The sequence below is a fragment of the Lissotriton vulgaris genome, chromosome 6, assembly GCF_964263255.1.
Source record: "Lissotriton vulgaris chromosome 6, aLisVul1.2, whole genome shotgun sequence".
NCBI classification, from domain to species: domain Eukaryota; kingdom Metazoa; phylum Chordata; class Amphibia; order Caudata; family Salamandridae; genus Lissotriton; species Lissotriton vulgaris.
The window spans coordinates 1,254,728,449-1,254,750,020 of NC_141694.1; the positions used below are offsets into that span (position 1 = coordinate 1,254,728,449).

The following is a 21,572-nucleotide window of genomic DNA, read 5'->3' on the forward strand; positions in this document are numbered from 1 at the left end:
GGGTCTGACAAGGGTACCCCAGTATCCAATCTGGAGTGTACCTAGTACAAAGTATGACAGTTTTAAAGAGAAAGCAGATAGACTGGGGTCCTGATTAGCAGGATCCTGGTCAGGCTAGTCAAAACAGTACTACATCCAGCAAAAAGTGGGGGCATCCATAAGAAGCAGATCCTACTTTCCTACAGTTACTCCCACTTTTTGCCTGGTACTAAGCTGTTATTTGACTAGTATGACTGGGATCCTGCAAATCAGGACCCAGTCTATCTGCTTTCTCCATTAAATTGTTGTGTTAGTACTTGGTACATCCCAGATGGATACTGTGGTACCCTCATCAGTCCCTCGTATATGGTACTAAGGTACCCAGGGCATAGGTACCCCAGAGGTCCCCCATGGGCTAAATCATGCATTATGCCACCCATGAGAGACCATTCAAAATGGAGCTACAGGCCTGCCGTGCAAGCACACTTACTAAAGATATAGGTTTCCTATACCTAGGGACACTCAGCCACATGCATCAAGCTAAAAACCGGTCGCAAACGGGCAGATTCTCAGAATCTGTCCCTTTGCAACCAGTGTTTTTGCATTTAGGATGCATCATCCCAAATGCAAAAATCGCAATTTAAGGAATCTCTAAATTGAGATTCCTTAAATTGCAATTGCATTTAAGGAATCCCAAATTGAGATTCCTTAAATTCAATGCATCAAAGTAAAAAAATTAGAGATTTCGCTAATAGGAGTAGCAAATTACCATGAAGTTGAACTTCATGGTAATTTGCAAAAACTTTGAGAAATGCACTTTTGTGCATTTTTCAAAGTTTCATGTTGCGCACACACATGCCCTTAGGGCATGTATGTGTGCAACATATGTGCACAGATCAAGTTCAGGGGTGCAACAGGGTATCATTTTGACACCCTTGTACCCTTGAAATTGCATGAGCAATTTGCGAGTACCTACTGGTACTCGCAAATTGCTCATGCAATCTCCAATTCATTCCTATGGGCCTGAAGGCCCATAGGAATGAATGGGACAGCATTCCTCAATTGCGACTCGCAATTTGCGAATAGCAATTAAGGAATGTGTAGGAATTCCTATATTGCATAGACTTTTGCGATTCCTAAATAGCGATTCCTTAAAAATCGCTATTTAGGAATCGCAATTGCTTCTGTTGATGCATGTGGCTGACTCTACTTAAAACCTGTAAGTCACCCCTATTGCAGGCCTTAGCAATCCTGAAGGCATGGTGCGTGGTTCTAAGTGTGAGTGTACCCCTGCATGAGCAAGACATCCATACAGCCTATGGAGACCATTCTCCCAGATTGTAAGAGAAGCAGCCATATACCATATAGAGGGGCACCGCGTAATTACGCGATGACCACCTCAAAACTGGCTGCAACAAATCGATCACATTTGGAAAAGCCCTCCATTAGGCACGCAGTGTTCCTGATGCCAGCCTTCTTTACCCGGACTGCACAAAATGGTTGATGCCGACCAGAGACACGATTCTGTCCTACTGCTGCTGAGCGAAGCTGAAGCAGGGGAAGGGGAAACAATAGGCATCCTGTCAAAGGGAGGTGTGACCCCCTCACAGACAGGATTTAGTGTATTGGGGCTGGGTGGGTGCACTTGCCAGCGCCACTCAATCTGCATTAGGGGCACATTTGGTGTCCCCATGCATTGTCCAGTTCAAGCAAGCTCTGGCGCAAAACTGGACAAAGGACTTGGGAGTAACCTCCCCCCTGGCCAAACCCTTCCCTGGGACGGTCCCCTGAATCATCCCAACCCTTTCCTTAGGGTTCTTAAGGGCTTACCTGTGGGTGGGTCCCTGGATTCGTCGAATCGATTCAGATAAGACACCACTTCTTCTTCTACCAACTGGCCACTCTGGACTTAGCTGGACTTCCTTTAGGCTCGACTTCGTCTACCTTCCAGTCTGCTGGATTATCTGTGCCTGTGCACCATTCAGGAACCTTCCAAGGCTTGTGGGCATCAAAGACACCTGAAGGAATCTCTCTTGAAGTGAAGGAGCCACTTCCCTGCATTCACAGGCACCACAAAAAAGCCGACCGGTCTGCTGATCCTGAGCTCCTCTGGAATCCAAGAGGTTCTGCAACACAGGTGGTGGTTCCCCACAACTCTTGAGGCCTGCCCTGCCGTCTCACAAAGTTTGAAGCCAGTATCCCTCGTGGGGGCTGCAATACCTGAACCCCTATGCACCACATCAACTTGCAGTTGTAAATACTTGTTGGCTTCCTTCAGAGAAGATCTTCGGGCTCCAAGTAGCTCCAACATCGAGTGACCAGAATCTTTAGCCAGACTGTATTGTGTGCATTGTGGCCTGCATCTTTTGGTGAGCTGCTTGAGGTCCTCTCGTGACACCAGTGCATTCTGCCTGTGGATCAATATGAGGGTCACCTTTGCTTCTTTTGGGCTCCCCTGATTGCTCCGGGCCTGCCCTGACTCCCCTGCTTGTGGTGAGTCCCCTGGTCCTTGCTGGTTCCAACATTGCACCTTCTTCGACTTTGTTGCTTTTTCCAAGGCTTGTTGGTGCTCCCACCGGACACCAACCCCTCATCACTCGACATCCGACAAGGGACAGCTTGTGCATGGCTCCTGGTCTTCCTCAGCATTGCCTGGTCCTCACAGCTGCAGAGTCAAGGTCATTGTCATCTCCCCTGTAACATCCGACATCGGCGGGCCTTCGTCTTCCAAGTCTCCTGGTCACTCCCGAGTAACATAGACTCTGTCCCCTCTGCTTGCAGGTACCTCTCATCTAGAATCCACCTTCAGATTCCACCGGACACTTTCTCCTTCTTCAGCAGTGGCACTTTCCTGAAGTCCTCCATTATGTTAAATTTTGGTTTCAGACACCAATTCAAACCTCTGCACCCTGCTTCCCTGGTGTAGGTAACATGGGTACTAGGGTATCCACAGGTGCGGTGGCTCTCCAACCTTCTGTCTTCTATAGGGTTTCTTCAGGGCCCACTGGGAAGGGTCTTTAATCTTTAAAAATCCAACCAAGACTTACACGTAGACTTGTACCGAGCACGGGGTCGTGTTCCCAGACTTCACATGCTCTCCATGGGGTTCCCTGTCGCTTACCTTGGGTGGTTCATTGGGTCCCCAGCACTTCTTCGTCCTCTCAACATTATCTTGACCTGAGTCGTGGTTCTTATACCACTTTCTTAGTATATGGTTAAGCCCCCCCAGGGCCCACTGTGTATTCCGTGCTATTTACAGTAGTTCTATGCAAAGTATTGTGTGCATTGTATTTATCTCCGGGTAGGAGATATCTAAACATGTTAGCGAGTATTATATAATAAATACATATTTTTATAAATACCTTGGGTGGATCTTTTTCACTTAATTGATACTATAAGATTGCATTCTCCTAAAACAAGCTGCTTTATACTCCGTATGGACTATGCCTGAAGGCTGCTCTCCACAGCTATCACTTAGAGAGCTTTCTAAGGTTGTCTAAGACCTCTTAAATCAGCATAAGGGTTGTCTGGAATGGTGCAGGGTGCCCACTTACATAAGTGGACATCATATACCAGGCCAGCTTCTCACACTGTGGGATTCTAGACATTGGCTGCAGTCCCTTGGGACCCTGCCCACCCTGTCTCCTCTGGTGAAAAATCTGGGCATTCCCAAGGATATTAAACACCCCATGAAATCAGGACTAGATTCACTGCTATGTGCTTTGCAGTTCTCAGATGGCTGAAAAAGATTCTTTAGCTGATCCCTTTAGCAGCGCAAAGAACCAATCCAGGCCCTATTCGTATCCAGAGTATTGTAATGTGTTGTACCTAGGCGCTAACATGATTTCTGGTTCTGCGACCTTCAGGTGGTCAAAATGCTGCAGATAGGCTGCTCTTACCCTTCCAAAATCTGCCTCAGTCTCCCATCTGCTTCGGGAATTGCATTGTTTGAGGATCATCAAGAGCATTGAGTTTAAAGCATTGTGCTTTATGTTTAAAGCAAAACATGTCCAGGCCCGGACCGGGAACGCAAACCAGCCCTGGCAATTATGTCGGACCAGCCTGGGGTGGGAAGGGGGTACTGGTGGGAAACACTGGTGCTGTGCTTTTGTTACAGGGGGGTGATTTTGCAGCACTGCTGCAAAACTGGCTCCCAGTAACAAAAACGACCCTCACCGGTCCAAAACCAGCACAAACCCCTCCAGCTCACTGGGAAAATGCCCACTACGGCCAGTAGGCCCTGGACATGGCTTAGGACCTCAATACATTCAGAAACTGGTGGCTCCCTACCTGCCGACTCGCTCCTTAAGATCTTCAAATCGAAACACAGTTCTCTGTACCGAGGTTTCGTCTAACCCACATGAAAGTCCGCTCCTTTGCATATCTAGGCCCTAAACCAGAGGTCTTCAAACTTTTGGATGCAGAGACCCGCCTGTCATAATTTTCAGGCGGAAGGACCCCCTCCTGACAAAAATATCTAAACTTGCAGGCAGGGCTACTGGAATTATGAGGCAGGTGAGGACCAAATTATGCAACAGGCTTGACGAAATTGTGTGGAAAGAAAATGTAAATAATGTTCTATGATGCTGCGTATCTTGGGATAGCATTGCTTTATTATTTTGAAATTTTGTAAACACAGTAACACTGAGGAAAGATTCTACCCCATCAGTACCAGTTTATAACCAAAATACAGCAATTAACATCAGAAAGATGTCTAGTCAACCTTTGTGAAGGGCCTCCCACTCCTCAAGGAATAGGTGCTGCCACATTAGAAGCTCACCTGGCCCTGGCCGGGAGCAGCAAGGGTCCCTTCAAACCTTGGCGGTCTTGTGCAGAGTTAAGCAGTTTACCCATGCCCCTTTCGTCTCACCCCCTCCCCTCCATCCCTCTCTTCTCTCCTCTCCCAACCCCAGATCCCTCTCTCACTTTGCAGGCCCTTTTCTTTCACCCCTTTTTACAACTTCTGAACTCTCCCCATTCTACGTGTAAGTCTTGGTGTGTAATTTAGAGATGAGCAGAACAGGTGTTTATTAATTCAAAATACAATAAAAATGATAAACTCCTGACACTCATGCTTATAGCTTTGGGGCTTGAAATAGTCTCAATAGTCACACTTGTACAAGTTTTATGGCCGGTAGTTGCATAAGTATTGTCGTTGACTGTGCAGGCAAGGCACAGGGTGGGTGTTTAAAGTTGCAGTGGCTTACTGGTGAGGGCCATGGCGTATGTTGTATTACAAATTAATCACTGCTCAGCACCCACCCCAGTACTCCCCCTCTTCCCCTATCACTGCTGTCCCTCACCCATGTCGCATCAAATTATCTTTTTAGGTTACAGATCATCTCTCAGCTATCTTATCTCACAGTCTAACAGTAAACCTCACCTTTTGCTCACACTCATTTATTGCATGTCCACACTTCCCTTTGGCACTTCACATTTCACCTCATCCCTGACCTCTTCAATCGAATTCTCTCACTCCCTTGCTGTCCTCTCATCTCTCCACACTGAGCATTCGGGTCGGACCCGTATACAGGACCCGTATGCTCCTCTCAGCCAGTGCCACTCTGCTTATTGTTCCCTAATTCAGGAAGGCATGAATTGTCTATCTCGCTGTTTTGGTGAGGGCAACTCAGTTATGGAACTTGCACCCTCCTTTGCTTTGCTCAACCAAGAATCTATTATCCTTTAGGAAGATATAAAAACCTGGCTCTTTGCCCTATAGGTTACGCAAATTGGCTGGCTCTCCTTCCCCTTCTGTGTGTTTCTCGTTTGCCTTCTGCAGCATATTGTTATTAGCCTCAGAACACCTTTTTGTAACAGTAGCGCATTACAAATGTAAATAATAATAGGCAGAAGCAAGGGATCCAATAGACCCGAAGTGCGAGGGGGGGGGGGTGCTAACACTCGAAGCCAGGGCTGGCCCTAGCACTGGTCGTATAGGGTGCAACAGTCTTTTTTGGTGCTCCCCTGTTTCCTCCTCTGTGAATTCCCTCACTACCACTCACCAACAATACACCTCATCTCTCTATAGCACCTTTCTGACCAACATTTCATTTTTTAGAGCGCTACTCATAGTTTACTCACACTCCATGTGAGTGCGCGGTGAGCGCTGCAACAGTGTGAAAGTAGGGTAAAAGTAGTGCTTGCAGGGTGAGTGAGGTGACCATATCAATTTGGGTGCCGATGTAAGTGCAGAGTGGGATGAAATAATGCATGGTTAGTGATGACCTTGTTAGAGTGAGCTACAGATTGAGCAGTAAGGGGGGACAGGTGAGTGAAGTGTCACATGAGTGCAGCGTGAGTAGTGTGCTCGTGTGCCTGCAGGGTGAGGTACAGGGTGAACAACACAAGCGCATTGTTAGTGCAGAGTGATCACTGTGAGTGCAGGGTGAGCGGGTAAATGGTGTGAGTGCATGGTGATCAGTGTCAGTGCATTGTGATCGCTGTGAGTGCAGGATGAGCGTGAAAGTGAAGGGTGAGAATGAGGAGTGAGTTGTCCGAATGCAGGGTGCATTCCCAGACACCTGAAGCGTAGGGTTTCAGATATAAGTTAAACTATTGCTATTATGGCATTAATCAGGGATCGAGGGTGGAGGAAATAAATAATGTGCTGATCCTGCAACAAACTTCCAGTCTTATGGTTAGGGTTACCAGCTCATTATTTTGATGGCCCAGACTGTACAAAGACTTTAAACAATACACAGCAGGCATTTTTCTTTTGGCAACCCTACTTTATATTCCTTTTCATTAAATGCATTCTCACACTACAGCAGTAAATGAAAAAATACAAATGTAAGGAATAGGCAGAGGGCCCAGGGGGTGCTGGAACCAGAAAAAAAGCTAAGCCTCGGTAACAAGTTTACAAAGGCATGTAAATATGAAAATGGTCTTTAAAGACCTGTGAACAACTCTGGCGTGCTGGAGATAAGACTCCTGACACTGTCCAGCCGAGCCCCCAGCAGCTCGAGTTGCACTGCAACAGCCCGGGCTGAGACACAATTAGGGGAGGAGGGGGCAGGGGGGGGGGGGCTGAAGCCCGGTAAGACTGGGCAGAAGTGTGACTGGGAATGCGCGACCCCCTTCAAGTCCCTCCACGGCCCCCCTGGGGGTCGCGCCCCACAGATTGAAGACTCCTGCCCTAAACTGCGGAGCTCTCTCCCCTCCGCTTTAAGGAATGGTAATCCTCTCCTGAGCTTTCATAAGGGTCTGAAAACCTGGTTATTTTAGCTTATCACATCGGACCTGTGCATTATCCTGTGCCTGTAAACACTCTCGGGTAGCTGCATGCATTACACATTGCATAATAATAATAATAAGGATAGGAAGGATAATATAGGAAGATTCATTTAACCATGTTTCTGGGATGAATGTGATGTCAATGTCGTTGTTCAGGATGGTTTCTTCCAGCTCTATTGCATGCTTGATGGCCGGTCTACAGTTTATGAGCATGCAGTTTGAATTGCTGCTGCTTTTGGGCTTCTGGGAGAGGGGTGTCATAGGTATTTTGATGTACTGTGCTGGTGGCCTGGCAAACTAAGGAGGGTTAAGGTCTCATTCTACACCAGAAATCACCTGTATCTTGAAGGTGGGGGTGTCCAGGGATGTTGTAGGGTTGTATGTTTTCGCTAGATCCATCGTCTCCCTTAGGAACATCATGCGGCTTGATATTCCGGCCTGTGAAAATGGTTATCGAGGGGAATTGTGTGCCAGCTGTTGATCTGGGTCTCAGGTAAACATAGGGGTTGCCTGGTGATGTTGGAGAAGGGTCTGTTTGATTGTCAATCATATGCAGGGTGGGTTTTAAGAATCTTACTGATGTTGTTGATACCCTTTGATACCGTAGCGTGTTGACTCTCCAAGTGAATTAAACGATCAGTTATGCCGATTGTGGATATATAGTTCGATGGAGATAAGTAATTCGAGTTGACTTTCCATGCTGAGGTAGGCAATTTTTCATGTCTCTTGAGGGCGTACGTTTCAGTGGCGAGAGTATGGAGGTGTTGAGGGTCGAATTGTCATCTCTGTGGGGATCTGGGCTCTAATTCCCTTAGAAGCACAAGGGGCAAGAGATAAGTGCTATATTCAGAAGTTTCAGAATATGGTTTGACCCCTATACTGATAACACATGTTTATCATATACGTTTGCAGGACTAGTTCTCCAGCGTTTAATGCAATTATTTTTGTGGAGTCAGAGAAGTAGATGCTTCTAAATAACAAATTTGGAAACATAGTGATAGTTTCTACCCGATTATCTAAATTCAGGAACTTTCTGACTTTACACATTCTTTTCAGAGATACGGGGCGATTATCTCACCACAGGAGCACCATGAGTGAGACATGATTAGGAATACCTAGACGAGGGATGTGCGGCAGTTCTCATTAGTTTCAATTAAGGTCGAAAGTTACTGCTGATTATTCATACATCCATGTTGCACTGGTCAGAGCATTTAATAATGCATTGATAGGGTATAAAATATATCTAAAGTAGGCTAGCTGCATACAAGATTGTATGTCACAATATTAACAACAGAAATATTTGCTACAAGAATATTATAGCAAAATATAAAAAAAGCAAATATTGTGGAAGTATAAATTGGTAAGTGCGGATTTACTTTTAATTCAATATTCATGTTCAGCAAAGATACAAATGTCATAGGTATGTTTATGTGGAGTTTAACAAAGTTGAAATAATCTATATATATACCTTCATATACTTGTGAATGCTCTGGCTGTCAATTCGTGCAACAAGTTTGCAATGCATAGAAATGATCAGGTAGACGTTTTGCAGGCTCACCTACATCTAGACCTGTGTCAGCCCCTTTGAAGTTCCCCTCGTCAAGGAAATTATAGATAATAAGCTTCACTGTCTAGGATAAGTGAACTTACTACTCTTAAAAAGAGACAAGCAAAAAACCCAGTAAAAACTGCTCAAGTCATTTCTGCAATCCTTCAGGTGACAAGATACCTTCCCCCACAACTATCCCTCCTCCACATCCCAGACGCTGCAGTGGGCTCATTGATCACTTGTTTGACAAGCATCCGCTTTTCGAGGTGTAGCAAGGAGAGATGAGGAGTGTAGTGAGGAGTGTAGTGAGGAGTAGCAATCCTGACCATCTCAATCTTGTTTACAGGATTCTTTCCCCCATAAAGAATAAGCCCACTGAATTAGTAAAAAAGGCAAATGTCGGCGTGGCCAAGATGGCGGGCTGAGAGGTCGCACTTGCCGAGAGCTCCCGGACCCCTGAAACCCTGCACCGCTCGCAGCCGCTGATTCCCCCCCGGATCGAGCGGTGACTGGGCCTGGTGACTCCCGTGGTGGTGTGGAGCGCTCGTTGAGCCCTGGGTACCCCGCTAGAGGTGCGATTCTGACCGAGATAGCCTGGGGCGGAGCCCTCTGGTCGGCTTGTGTGCGGCCCGGAGGCCGTGAGACCTTCAGGCTTGGGGTCTCGACGGTGTGCTCTGCCGACTGTGAGTGGCCTGCCGGAGTGCCTGCACCGCGGTGATCGAGTGGGTGCCGAGGAGGACTTCGCCGGCGGAGCGGAGCCGAACGGAGGAGGGCGACGGAAGCAGAGCCGGCCTCCGGCTACTACGCAAGTCCGGGGCTTGAGAACGCTCGCCTCGCGCGGCCGCTCCGGCCCAACCCTGGTCGTGGCGGAGTGGTGTCACGCCACCGGAGCATTTCTTCATCCAGACGTGCCGACCCCGGCTGCCTTTGCCCCGCGAGCCTGCCGTCCGGCTGTGTTTATCGCCACTGGACTCGCGGCGGAGGTAGGCCTCATTCCCTGGGCGTTGGCCCATTGACTGCAACGGGCGGCCATTTTGGCAACCACGGACCGGCCGCCCGGCCTTGGTCGGGGCCTCTGTGTGGCGGTGCTTCCTGGCTGGCGAATAGCGGTCCTGACCCTAGTGGCCTCTTTGCCGAGCGACGGCCATCGGTGGCTCCCGCGCCGCCAGGATGTCGAATGCCAGGGGTCAGAGGAGAGGCGACCGGACTTTGCCGGACATGTTGGGGCGTGGTGCCCTACGCAGCGGAGGGAGCCAGGCCGCCCCGAACTCCCCGGCCCCTTCTAGAGGCGCTGAAGGCGGGGAGCCCCCGGTGACACGATCGTTCCTGGAGTCGCTGTTTAGCTCCTTAAGGGAAGATTTTCAGACTTTGAAGCAGGAGGTGGCCGGGGAGGTCCGTGAGGTACGGAGAGAGGTGGACTCCCTGGGGGAGCGAGTCAACACCGTGGAGGAAGCTGGTCATTCCAGGGACGAAGAGATCACCCACCTGCAGCAGGAGGTCCTGCGGCTGCGGGAGCAACAGATTGAGCTGCAGGCCCACGCCGAGGACTTCGAAAACCGGTCCAGGCGGAACAATATCAGGGTCCGGGGCGTCCCGTCCGGCGAAGAGGGTGAAGACGTGACCGCCTACCTAGAGGCCCTCTTCCGTGCAATTTTGGGGGAGTCGGAGGATTTTCAAGTCTGCATCGACAGGGCGCACCGAGTGGGCCGCCCTCGCAGAGCTACGGCGCCCCCTCCGGACATTCTGGCCTTCCTACCGGACTTCCCCCTGAAGGAGCGGATCCTCCGCGAGGCGCGGCGGCAGCAGCCTTTCCGCTTCAGAGATCACCCGGTGGCCCTCTATCAGGATTTGTCTACGGTCACGCTGCAGAAGAGAAAATCCTTTAAAATCGCTACGGACTTTCTCCGGGAGCAGGGAACGCAGTACTCTTGGGGGCACCCCTACCGCCTGATTTTCAGATGGAACGGAATATTGCACCAGCTCCGGTCCCTCCAGGATGTGTGCGCAGTATTGGGCATCACGGCATCGGATGCGGACACTCCGGCGCCGCGCCGCAGATGAAGCACTCGAGATGGTTGGCAGCAGGCTGGGGAGAGGCGCTCCCCGCCACCGGAGCGGCCTGACTCGCCCACGATTCGGGCGGACATGTCGGCCGCCATTCAGGAGGCCTCCTGAGCAACAGCGGTTGGCGAAGTGGCCTTGACGGCCTGAACTTACTCCGGGGGGAGTCTACACTAGCTTTTCCTTATTGCAGGTGCGGGGGTTCTGGGGTTGGGGAGGGTCGGGATGGCGAGTGCAGGTGGTTGTGGCTGGACGTCCACTAGACTGACTTTCTACGGCCTTGTCCGATAAGGACCGGGCTGGGACAATGGCTTCTTTGAATGACTTGAGAAGCGGGGATGGGAAATGGGAATTGCAGGGGGGTGTTTTGAGTTTGGGGGTTTGCAGGGGGGCTGGGAGTTTGGAGCGGTATGGGGTTGGGTGTGTGAAGTTCCAGAGGAAGGGGGGGTCCACTTAGTTGGGGGGTTTTGGGGTTTGGGGACTGCACTGTGCCGTAAGGATGTCTGCGTTTGCTGTGCGCTGAGGCTTCGTGAGGTGGACTCTATGTTCGCCTGCTGGGCCTTGCCCACCTTCATGTGCGTTTTAAGGGTTCCCCTCCTTGATGGCCCTTAAGGTTGTCACTTTGAATGTGAAAGGGCTGAATAACCCGGTTAAAAGGCGGGCAGTGTTGTCTCTGTTAGAGAACTCCCAAGCTGACATCTGCCTGCTACAGGAGACCCATCTGCTGGCCAAAGATTGTCCCAGAATGCGTACCCCCAAGTTCCCTACGCAGCTTTTTTCCTCCAGCGCTTCTAAAACGGCAGGGGTGGCACTTCTGTTCTCCAAGGGGTTCAGGGGAGAGATCTTACAAAAGGTAGCGGAACAGAAAGGGAGGCTCTTAGCATACAGGATTAAGGTGGGGGGCCTGGTGATGACTGTGGGCTCGATCTACGGTCCCAATGACCATCAAGATCAATTTTTGCACAAGGCATTGGAAGATGTGGCGTCCACCTCTGATAGGCACATAGTGTTGGGGGGAGATCTGAATCTAGTCTTCGACGCTGCTCTGGACAGGTCTGTGCAACAGTGCCACCAGTTGGGAGAGCTTTCGGGCTCGGTTCGCGCCCGACTTGAGGAGCTGGACTTGCATGACATGTGGCGCCGCCTCCACCCTGCGACCCGCGCGTACTCCTATTTCTCACACGCACACAAGTCCTACGCGCGACTGGACCATCTACTTGTGACTGGCCCGATGCTCGCTCTGGCCTCGAATGCCGATATGGGAGTCCTCTCTCTTTCCGACCATGCGCCGGTGGATGGTACCTTTAATTTACCCCCGGTGGCTCGACCAAGAGGAGTCTGGCGACTCCGGGACACCCTATTGCACAGACGGTCGACGGTGCAGCAGATTCGTGCGGCCATTGCGGACTTTCAGCGCGTAAACGATAATGACGACACCTCCCGCGCGACGCAATGGGCCGCCCTGAAGGCTGTGCTCCGGGGCGAATTTATCGCTATCTCCTCGGCGGAGAATAAGGATCGCCAGCTCAAGAGGGATGAGCTTACCCGACAGGTGCGGGAGCTGGAGCAGGTCCATCTTAGGACGGGAGCCCCCAGGGTCTGGAGACAACTGAAAGCCGCCAGGAAACTCTTGTCTGCCCTCGACATGGACCGGGCTGAGTACGCGACGCTTCGTCTGAAGCACAAGTATTACACCGGTGGCGACAGGTGCGGACGGCTCTTGGCCAACAAGCTTAGAGTGCAACACCAACAGCACTGGGTGAAGGAGCTGGTTACCCCTGCCGGAGGTTCAGTCACGGAAGACGAGCAAATTGCGGACGTTTTCCGTAGTTTTTACGCTGACCTCTACACTGGCGAGGCCCCCTCCGCCCAGGCAGAGGCGGACTATCTGGAGTCGGTGCCGCTCCCGTCGTTGACGCCAGATCAGGCCCAGTATCTGGAGCGGGAGATCCGTATCGAGGAGGTGGTCACGGCGATCTCCCGGATTAAACCGGGTAAGGCCCCAGGCACGGATGGCTTCATCCCCCTTTTTTATAAGACCTTCTGTCAGGTGCTGGCGCCTTTGTTGACACGCCTCTTCAACACATTCTCGGAGCCGGGCGCCATCCCCCCCGAATTTCTCCAGGCCACGGTCTCCGTGATCCCGAAACCGGGCAAGGACCGGACTGCCTGTGGATCCTACCGTCCTATCTCGCTACTGAACGTGGACCTGAAAGTGTTCACTAGCATACTGGCGGCACGTTTGGCGCTTCATCTCCCGGGCATGTTCGACTCGGATCAAGCCGGCTTCGTGCCTGGCAGGCAGACGGTGGACAACACGAAGAGGGTGACTCATATTCTTGAGAAGGCCTCCAGGATCCCCGGGGAAAGAATGCTCCTTTCCATCGACGCGGAGAAGGCTTTTGACAGAGTGCACTGGCCCTACCTAGAGAAGGTCCTGGGCAAGTTCGGGGTAGGCGAGAAGTTCCGGCACCTGATTTTTAACTGCTACCGGTTTCCGTCCGCGGTGGTCCGAGTGAACGGAGGCAGCTCCCGACCCTTTCCTATAGAAGGGGGAACACGACAGGGATGTCCGCTGTCCCCTTTGCTTTTTGCTCTTTATATGGAGCCGTTTGCTCAAAGGGTTCGACAGAACCCCGATATTATCGGGGTCAAGATGGTAGAATTTCACCACGCGATTAGCCTCTATGCGGACGACGTCATTTTGACGCTCGATGACCCATGGAGGTCGCTGCCGGCTTGTATCGCGGAATTGGACCTTTTCGCCGCGGTGGCGGGCTTTCGGGTGAACCTCGGGAAATCTGCTGCCCTCGATATTTCGCTGACCGGCGCCACCAGGGCGGAACTACAGAGGCTTTTCCCTTTGAGCTGGTCCGGGGACCGGATTCCGTACCTGGGGATCCTGTTAGCACCCTCACTCCCAGCGATGGTCACGGCCAATTATGCGGCTTTGAGCACGAAAATTAGGGAGGAACTGGCTCGGTGGGATAAGGGCACGTTGTCGCTGCTGGGTAGGGTGGCCGCAGTGAAGATGACCCTTCTACCCCAGGTGCTGTACCTGTTCAGGGCACTGCCGTTGCAACCCCCCGCGGGATGGCTCGCGGAGACTCAGTTGGCCATTGCGCGTTTTGTGTGGCAGGGCCGAAGACCACGGATTAAAAGGAACATTGCTACGCTGGCGCCTGAATCTGGAGGGCTAGGGATTCCAGACTTACGGAAATATTTCCAGGCCGCCCCACTTCGCTATCTGGTGGAGTGGAGCCAGTGGGAGTCAGACAAACACTGGCTGTTTCAGGACCAGGCGGTAGCAGGCAGAACGCTACAGGAGGTGCCATTCTTGCGACGGGCCCATCGACCCCCTAACCTTTATGCCTCTTTTGTGACGCGTGTCCCACTCCGGGTGTGGGACTCAGTGGCCACTAGGCATGAACTCACTACCTTTCCCTCTCCCTTCATGCCGCTAATTGGCAATCCGGACTTTGGTCCGGGAACTGAACCTGGTGCTTACGACTGCTGGCGGGCGGCCCGCTGTTGCACTTTGTATCACCTGTATGGCCCTGAGGGTGTCATCCCCTTCCAGGACTTGCGGCGGGATTATGGCCTCCCTGAGACGGAGCGCATGCGGTATATGCAGGCGCGCTACAGTCCCACGTGCGCGAAAGGGCTGACCGGGAGATCACGGTGTACGAGCGCTGGTTAGTCACTCGCACATCGGACGCTAAGCTTATTTCCGACTTGTACAAGATGCTGCAGCCCCCCCCCCCCTTTCACATTCACAACCCGGGTCGGGAGCGCTGGGACCGGGAGCTCGGATGAGTGTTGAGTCATACAGAATGGGACCACATCTCCTACCGCTCACGCCACTCTGCCTATCACACGGGGCTCACGGAGACCTTCACCAAAATTTCGACCTATTGGTATCTCACTCCTGAGAAATTACATGAGATGGATAGGTCAATACCAGGGACGTGCTGGCGTAACTGTGGCCAAACTGGCACGCTTACACATATTTTGTGGGATTGTCCCCTTTTGGCTTCTTACTGGGAGGAGGTCCTTAGCGAGGTTGACAAATGTTTCGAGATAGAGCTGCCACGGTTCCCTGCCTATGTCCTATTGGGATTGCCGAATGGGTTGATGTACCCCCTCAGGTCTAGAAGGGGTAGACAGATTGCGATAGCTCTGGGGTCAGCGGTGCAAAACATTCTCATACACTGGCGCTCCACCACACTCCCCTCTGTTGTCGGCTGGCTGCATAGATTGTGGCATGTTCTTGGCATGGAGAAAATGTCCTTAGTGGCAGTGGGGGATGTAGATGCTTTTGAGGAGCTGTGGGCGCCTTTCCATGGTCTGTTGTGTTCTGAGTTCAGGGAGATCACCTGCCCGAGGTATCTCAGGCTGTTACGGCTGACACCGCCGCCGGATCCGCCTGTTTGATTGGTTGGAGTTGGCGTCTAGTAGCGGAGTCCACCGGAGGGTCGCTACGAGGGGAGAGCAGATGGTCATTGGCACAGTGCAGGGGGTGGGTTTGGGTGCTGTAGTTGGGGGGTTTGTTGGTTGGGTAGGATATGGAGCAGGGTTGTTTCCCCACCCTTTCTCCCCCCCTTTTTTCCTTTTTCCCCTCCCCCCCCCTTCCCCCCCCCCCCCTTTTTCCTTTTTGTCTTTAACCACAGGCGCGCAAGCTGTATTTCCATGCTGGATGGTGCCCATTGAGGAGACAGAAATGCTTTGATGTATCTAATGTACCGTACGCATTGATTGTGGGGCACCTGTGGTTTTTCTTTTTCATGTCCTTGTTGTTTCCTTCTTTACCCTGCTTCAATAAAATACTTTAAACCTAAAAAGGCAAATGTCTTGATTCGCAGGTAGATTATATAATATTCCTAGATTTTATGATGTTCCTTCCTCAGCACTCAGGCACTTAGCATTTACTAAGTGATGTGTAAACACTTGATCTGAGTAATTTTGTGGTATGCTTTGAGTGCACCTGTGAAACATCTTATTAAATAATATCCTAAGTGCTCATCGCTGCAATGCGTTACTCCATGCAACATACACATAAATGGTATGTGCTTTGGTCTGCATAGACCATCTATCTTCAAAGACACACTGCACTCATTTCAGTATTGCAGTGCAGTTACTCCATGCAGCACACACATACATGCTTTGGGCCTAGGCCTACTCAGGCCTTCTACCTTCTGTCACTGTATTCAAGGTTTACTGATGATGGATCTTGAACTCACGGTCTCCCAACTGTAGTCATAGACATCATACTCAGGGATTTTTGGCACTGCAGTTAGGGGGATCTCTTTATAAAGTCACGCAGAGCAGCCCGCAGCGAGGCTGCACTACGTTGCATGACAGAAAGGGAGCAGGAGAGGGGCTCTCTACCCCCTTTCCCTTGTGCCGGCGCTAATTTCAGCAGCTGTGCACCATGCACACACCTTAGCGCTGCAGCGCTATGGTGCGTGCATGAGTGTAGCATACGTTTTGTACAGAAAGGGTACCCTTCCTGTACAAAATACTATGCTAGGCATGATGCAAAGCTTTTCCCACTTTGCATATGTGCAGCATGCATGGAAAGTTGGAAAAGCGTAGAGAAATGAGAGCATTTCTCCTGTTAGCGCCTCCTTTGAAGGGGTGTTAACTTTTGGTGCAAAACCATGTTTACAAATCTTTGTAAATATGGTTTTGCATCAGAAGGCTTGGGTGGTTGCATGGGAACACCCATGTACCACTCATGTAATGCCCCCTCAGTGCACAGTAACGCAAAGCGGAGCTTTGCGCTGATTTGCGCTACTTATAGGGTGGTTTCCAGCACAAATCAAGTTTTGCGCTGGAAAGAAAATAGCAAAAAAAAGTATTCACGCTGGTTAACACCTCTTTTGTGGCGCAAAAGGTTTGAAATTCTCCCTCTTAGTATTTGACAACAGCTATGTTCCCAGCCTCAAGTTTAGATATTACATTCTACAGAATTAAAGATTATGGTCTGCCGGTTTGATACTAAGGATTGTTTTTTTTTTAAAAGTAGTCGGTCTTCATTGCTAACTGATCTCCCATAATCTTGAACAGCTGTCTGAGTTCACAGACGTGGAGAAAGTTGGATGCAGAGTGATGGTGGAGCTTGCTCGCTGGCTTCCCAGCGTGGTACTTAGGAACATCCTGGATCTTTTTGACATGGAGACCATCCCACATCCATATGTTGCGTTATGCCTCAAACAAGTCATTTACGGTCACGGTAAGTTGCCTGGCATTTGAGAGATCCTTGCATCAGGGAAGACCATGCTAAGTGAAGTGGGAAATGGATTAAGTTCTGTTGGACACTATTGGTACAATGATCACACAATCCAAGATAGACAATATTCAAAGCACAATGGGGTAGTGATAGCTACAGACATGGGTCTCCGGTTAGGAGAGTACAGCACTGTGAAATTTCAACATCAGTAGTTCTGGCAGTTAAGCTTAGAACCATAGGGTTTAACAGCAGATAAAGACTGTTGGGCCGTCAGTCTGCTTACTGCCTGCTTCTCGGAAATGTATAATCCAATCTGGTTCTCAGCTTCAGCTTTTCCACTTAGTACTTTTCTTTACTTGTCTCACTTGAACATTTTAGATTAAGTTACTGATCCATACAATTTCTGGCAGAATTTTACTCCGCATATTTGGTACTCTCTCTGTGATATCATTGTTACTCGTTACCCCCTCCCCCTTCCACTTCAGTTTTACTTTCTGACTCTAGTTTTGGGGAAATTTGTGCTCCCAGGTTCAGGGCCTAGGGAATTCATGAGCAACCCTTCTAACAAGTATGGCCTCTTGTACTTGAAATACTAGTAGCCAGATACTACTGTGAGATCACAGAATAAAAAGATACTCCTTTTAGACTTTGACTCTCAGGGAATTGGCTGTCTTTTTCCCAGAATCTCCTACAAGGAAACACAGCCAGTCTCCAGAAAGGACCTAAGCAAATACTCTTCTAAATCTTACACATCTTTGTATTACTGAAGAAAGTAATATGACACAATGGAATAAAAAGCAGCAAATAATAAAATTGATTTGGAAAATAATTTAAAAGAGTGAATAATTTATTGAAATGTAAAAGAGTGCAATTTGAGACTTCCTTCCGCCCAGGGAGCAACGCAAACCATTCAGTTCAAAGTACATCCCAGTCCTAATGTCTATTTGTGGTATGTTTCAGTTTGAAGGGCACTACAGGACTCCCATCTCTACTGTGGCACCTGTGTACACCCGGGCACCACAGGCTTTTGCCTCCACTATGCAACCAGTCTGAGCTGTGTTTTTTGTTGTCACCTCACAGTGTCCACAATGAAGTATTCTGAGGGTTTAATCCTTGAACGCTTTCTACCCATCATGAAGAAAGCAAGAACTTTCACTCACTGTTGGTATTTCTGCCGTGGTAAGTATAAACTAGTATTAGGAAGCTTCTCTGAAACGGGATGGAGAGAGTACCCACTACAAGAATACTTGCAATTTTTCAGAAAAAGCCAGGGATAATTTGATATAATTATATGTATCATTTTAATCAACAGCCGCAGAGATTGTCTGAGAATTTTACCAAAATCTTCTGGGTGTTGAATTCATCTCTGAGAAATTATTTCGCTTTTCTTCATAAAATGGACAGATTCTGTACATTGTATGTAAAATTGATATGCTCTGTATTATTTTGAGCAACAGCTGAGGTATTAGAATGTGTCAAAAGTCATTAAAAAACTGCCCACCCTCCCCTTGATTTTTATGAACCACAAGCATGTATTCTGGGGAAGGGGAAAGTTGGTAGGGTTAAGGGTGTGTATAGAGAGAGCATAAGTGGGCTTTTGGGCAGAACTGATTTGTATTTTCTCTGCAGCCTTTGAATCCTTAACTTGGGCATTTGCCCGGAGCACAGAAGCAAAGCTTGTTCCGCAATATTTGAAGGGCTATGTTATCTGCAAGGTCTATCTTGACATACCGTGCATGAACACCAAGGAAAAGTGCAAGGTAAGTTTTCAAGTCAGAATGGATTCTTGAGAGAGACAAAGCATGCTACTATTATCTACTGAGACACCAGTACCACATACTTTACAGAAATGTGCAAAAGTGCCAAATGTCATATCGCTTTTATCACCATGGATCATTTGAGGAAGGGGCCATGATTCACAAACGATGGAGCCTTGTGAGGATCATGATGCCCCTCTCTCTGCATGAACAGTGGTAATAAATAGCATGCAGCTGTCACTGAGTGAGCATCTATGGTGCTTCACTGAGAAACACTAAACAGGTCTTGGCTGCTACTACTGGAAGATGGCTCAGACTGATACCATGCGGTTGGTCACTGTCTGTCTTTAGTAGCAAAGTCAACAAAAGACTTTGGACTTGAATTCAACCCCAATTAATTACCAATGGTTTAGATTAAATCTAGCACTCCATTCATCACTTTTTTTCTAAGTGAGACGGCCTAAGTGCTTATCATGATGGCTGCATCAAAATGGGGATGCCCTAGTCCATTGTGCCATAGGCCAAATGCAGAGCGGCCCAGTCAGCTATACATTGGTCTGAATTTGCATATACTCACATACAGTGCAAACATACTAGCTTCAAATGGAATGTTCCTATTGTAGAAGGACCGAGGCTGATTTACAAACTGTTGATCATTATCTGTAGTGGCAAACTGAGTAAAAGAGTGATGGATTAGAATTGAACCAAAAGTACAAATGGTTTAGGTTAATCCATTCTGCCCATCACTTCTGAATTTACTCATAGGCATATGCCATGCTGTCTTTCTTGTGTAGAAGTTGTCACAATACTATTTAACCATTACCAGAAAGTAAGACTTTAACTGGGACATGCATCAAGGTAGGCTTTTGCGATTCCTTATTTGCGATTATTAAGGAATTGCAATTAAGGAATCACAAAAGCCTATGCATGTAGGAATTGCTATAAAAATAGCGATTTCTAAACATTCCTTAATTGCTACTTGCAAATTGCGAGTCGCAATTAAGGAATGGCTTCCCATTCATTCCTATGGGCCTACAGACCCATGGGAATGAATGGGAAATTGCGCATGCAATTTCAAGGGTGTCAAAAGGACACCCTGTTGCACCCCTGAAGTTGATCTGTGCACACATGTTGCGCACACACATGCCCCAAGGACATGTATGTGTGTGCAACCTACAACTTTGAAAAATGCACTTTAGTGCATTTTTCAAAGTTTTCGCTATTTACCGTCTGGTATAATTTCTCTGTAACTAGCGGACCCAAATAGCAAAATCGCTATTTTGGGCCAAAAAGGGGGGCAGCACACACCACAGACTAGCTTGTTGGTGTGAAAAAGGCCGTTTTATTGGAAACAGGTGCACCTTACATACAAGTTCCCTTGGCCTGTGCCGTACAAAACTAAACCTCACTTCCTACTTTACCCCCCACCCCCTCCCCTAAACATGTTCCACCCTGCAACAATTATAAACACAACTTGCAATTTATTAACCTTTCTACAACTACCTAACTAGGTAAACTTCTTATGTTCTTTCATAACTGTAACTATACATCATTATACCACAACTGACCTAGGAAAAACGCCCCAAAGAAACATAGCGCACCACACCAGCACCTGTTCCAGCGACAACCCCAATACAAACTTCCCCCGATGCACCTGCTCCCAAGAAAACTACCTAGCTGAAAAAGTAATGAGCTATCCAACAACAAACCCCGCAAAAAACAGCTGGAAGCTCGTTCTTTAGGGAGGGAGGGTAGGACAAAGCTAAACTGCCCAGTGTCCTCCCTGACCGGCTGTTGTGTCACAAACACCAAAATGGTGGCTAGTGACACAAGATGGCCGGTTATAAAACGCCCAAGCCCAAAACTAGCCCAACCCGAGCTCAACAAGCCCAACGCCAGCCCAATGGAGCCCTACCAGCCCAATTAGCTCTGGCTGCCCCCGGCCCAAAACCCCCTGGGGGGACAGACCACTCGCAGGCCGGCCACCACCCCCAACGTCCTATTGGGCCAAAAAGGGGGGCAGCACAGACCACAGACTAGCTTGATGGTGTGAAAAATGCAGCTTTATTGGAAACAGGTGCACCTTACATACAAGTTCCCTTGGCCTGTGCCGTACAAACCTAAACCTAACTAAATATTGTCTTCATACTTTATCCTCCAGCCCCTCCCCTAAACGTGTTCCCCCTGCAAGAATTATAAACACAACTTGCAATTTCCTAACCTTTCTACAACTACCTAACTAGGTAAACTTCTTATGTTCTTTCATAACTGTAACTATACATCATTATACCACAACTGACCAGGAAAAAAGAGACCCGGAAAGTGGACCCCGGCAGCTTTCCGACCCCCCCACTAGGACTCCTGACACTTCGGGTATCTGCACACCCCTATTGCTCGGTCCAAAGCCTTCTTCAACTGCACTATATACAATTCCATGCCATAGCGGGACAGATGCAAACCATCTTCCCTGAAGAAATACACTGCCGCATAGCACAGCTCCGGATGTTCCCTCCTTCCAAACTTTTCTTTGTCGCAAAAAACTCTCATGACCCTATAAATCTTCCTTCGCGCCCTTTCTATGGCCGCCGGCCGTTCAGCCCCTCTCCAACATCTCTTCGGTATAAACTCAGACCATATCATATGACAAACAGACCATTGCCGCTGAATCTCCAGCAAATCCTGCTTCATTTGTTTCAGCAACACCAAGCCTTTTCCCCTAAATGAATAACCAGAACATCCGGGCAAACTCCCCCCTTAA

At 49.2% G+C, this 21,572-nt stretch overlaps 1 protein-coding gene across 1 annotated transcript in view; it reads left to right on the top strand.

Annotated features, from left to right (window-relative positions):
* The first annotated feature begins 16,936 nt into the window (after positions 1-16,936).
* LOC147708716 (uncharacterized) overlaps positions 16,937-21,572 on the top strand; it is a 295,811-nt gene continuing 291,175 nt past the window's right edge. The window contains exons 1-3 of the mRNA XM_086927368.1: positions 16,937-17,060; positions 18,138-18,236; positions 18,687-18,817. Coding sequence (XP_086783494.1) covers positions 16,937-17,060; positions 18,138-18,236; positions 18,687-18,817 — 354 coding nt within the window. The remainder of the gene's footprint in view (positions 17,061-18,137; positions 18,237-18,686; positions 18,818-21,572) is intronic.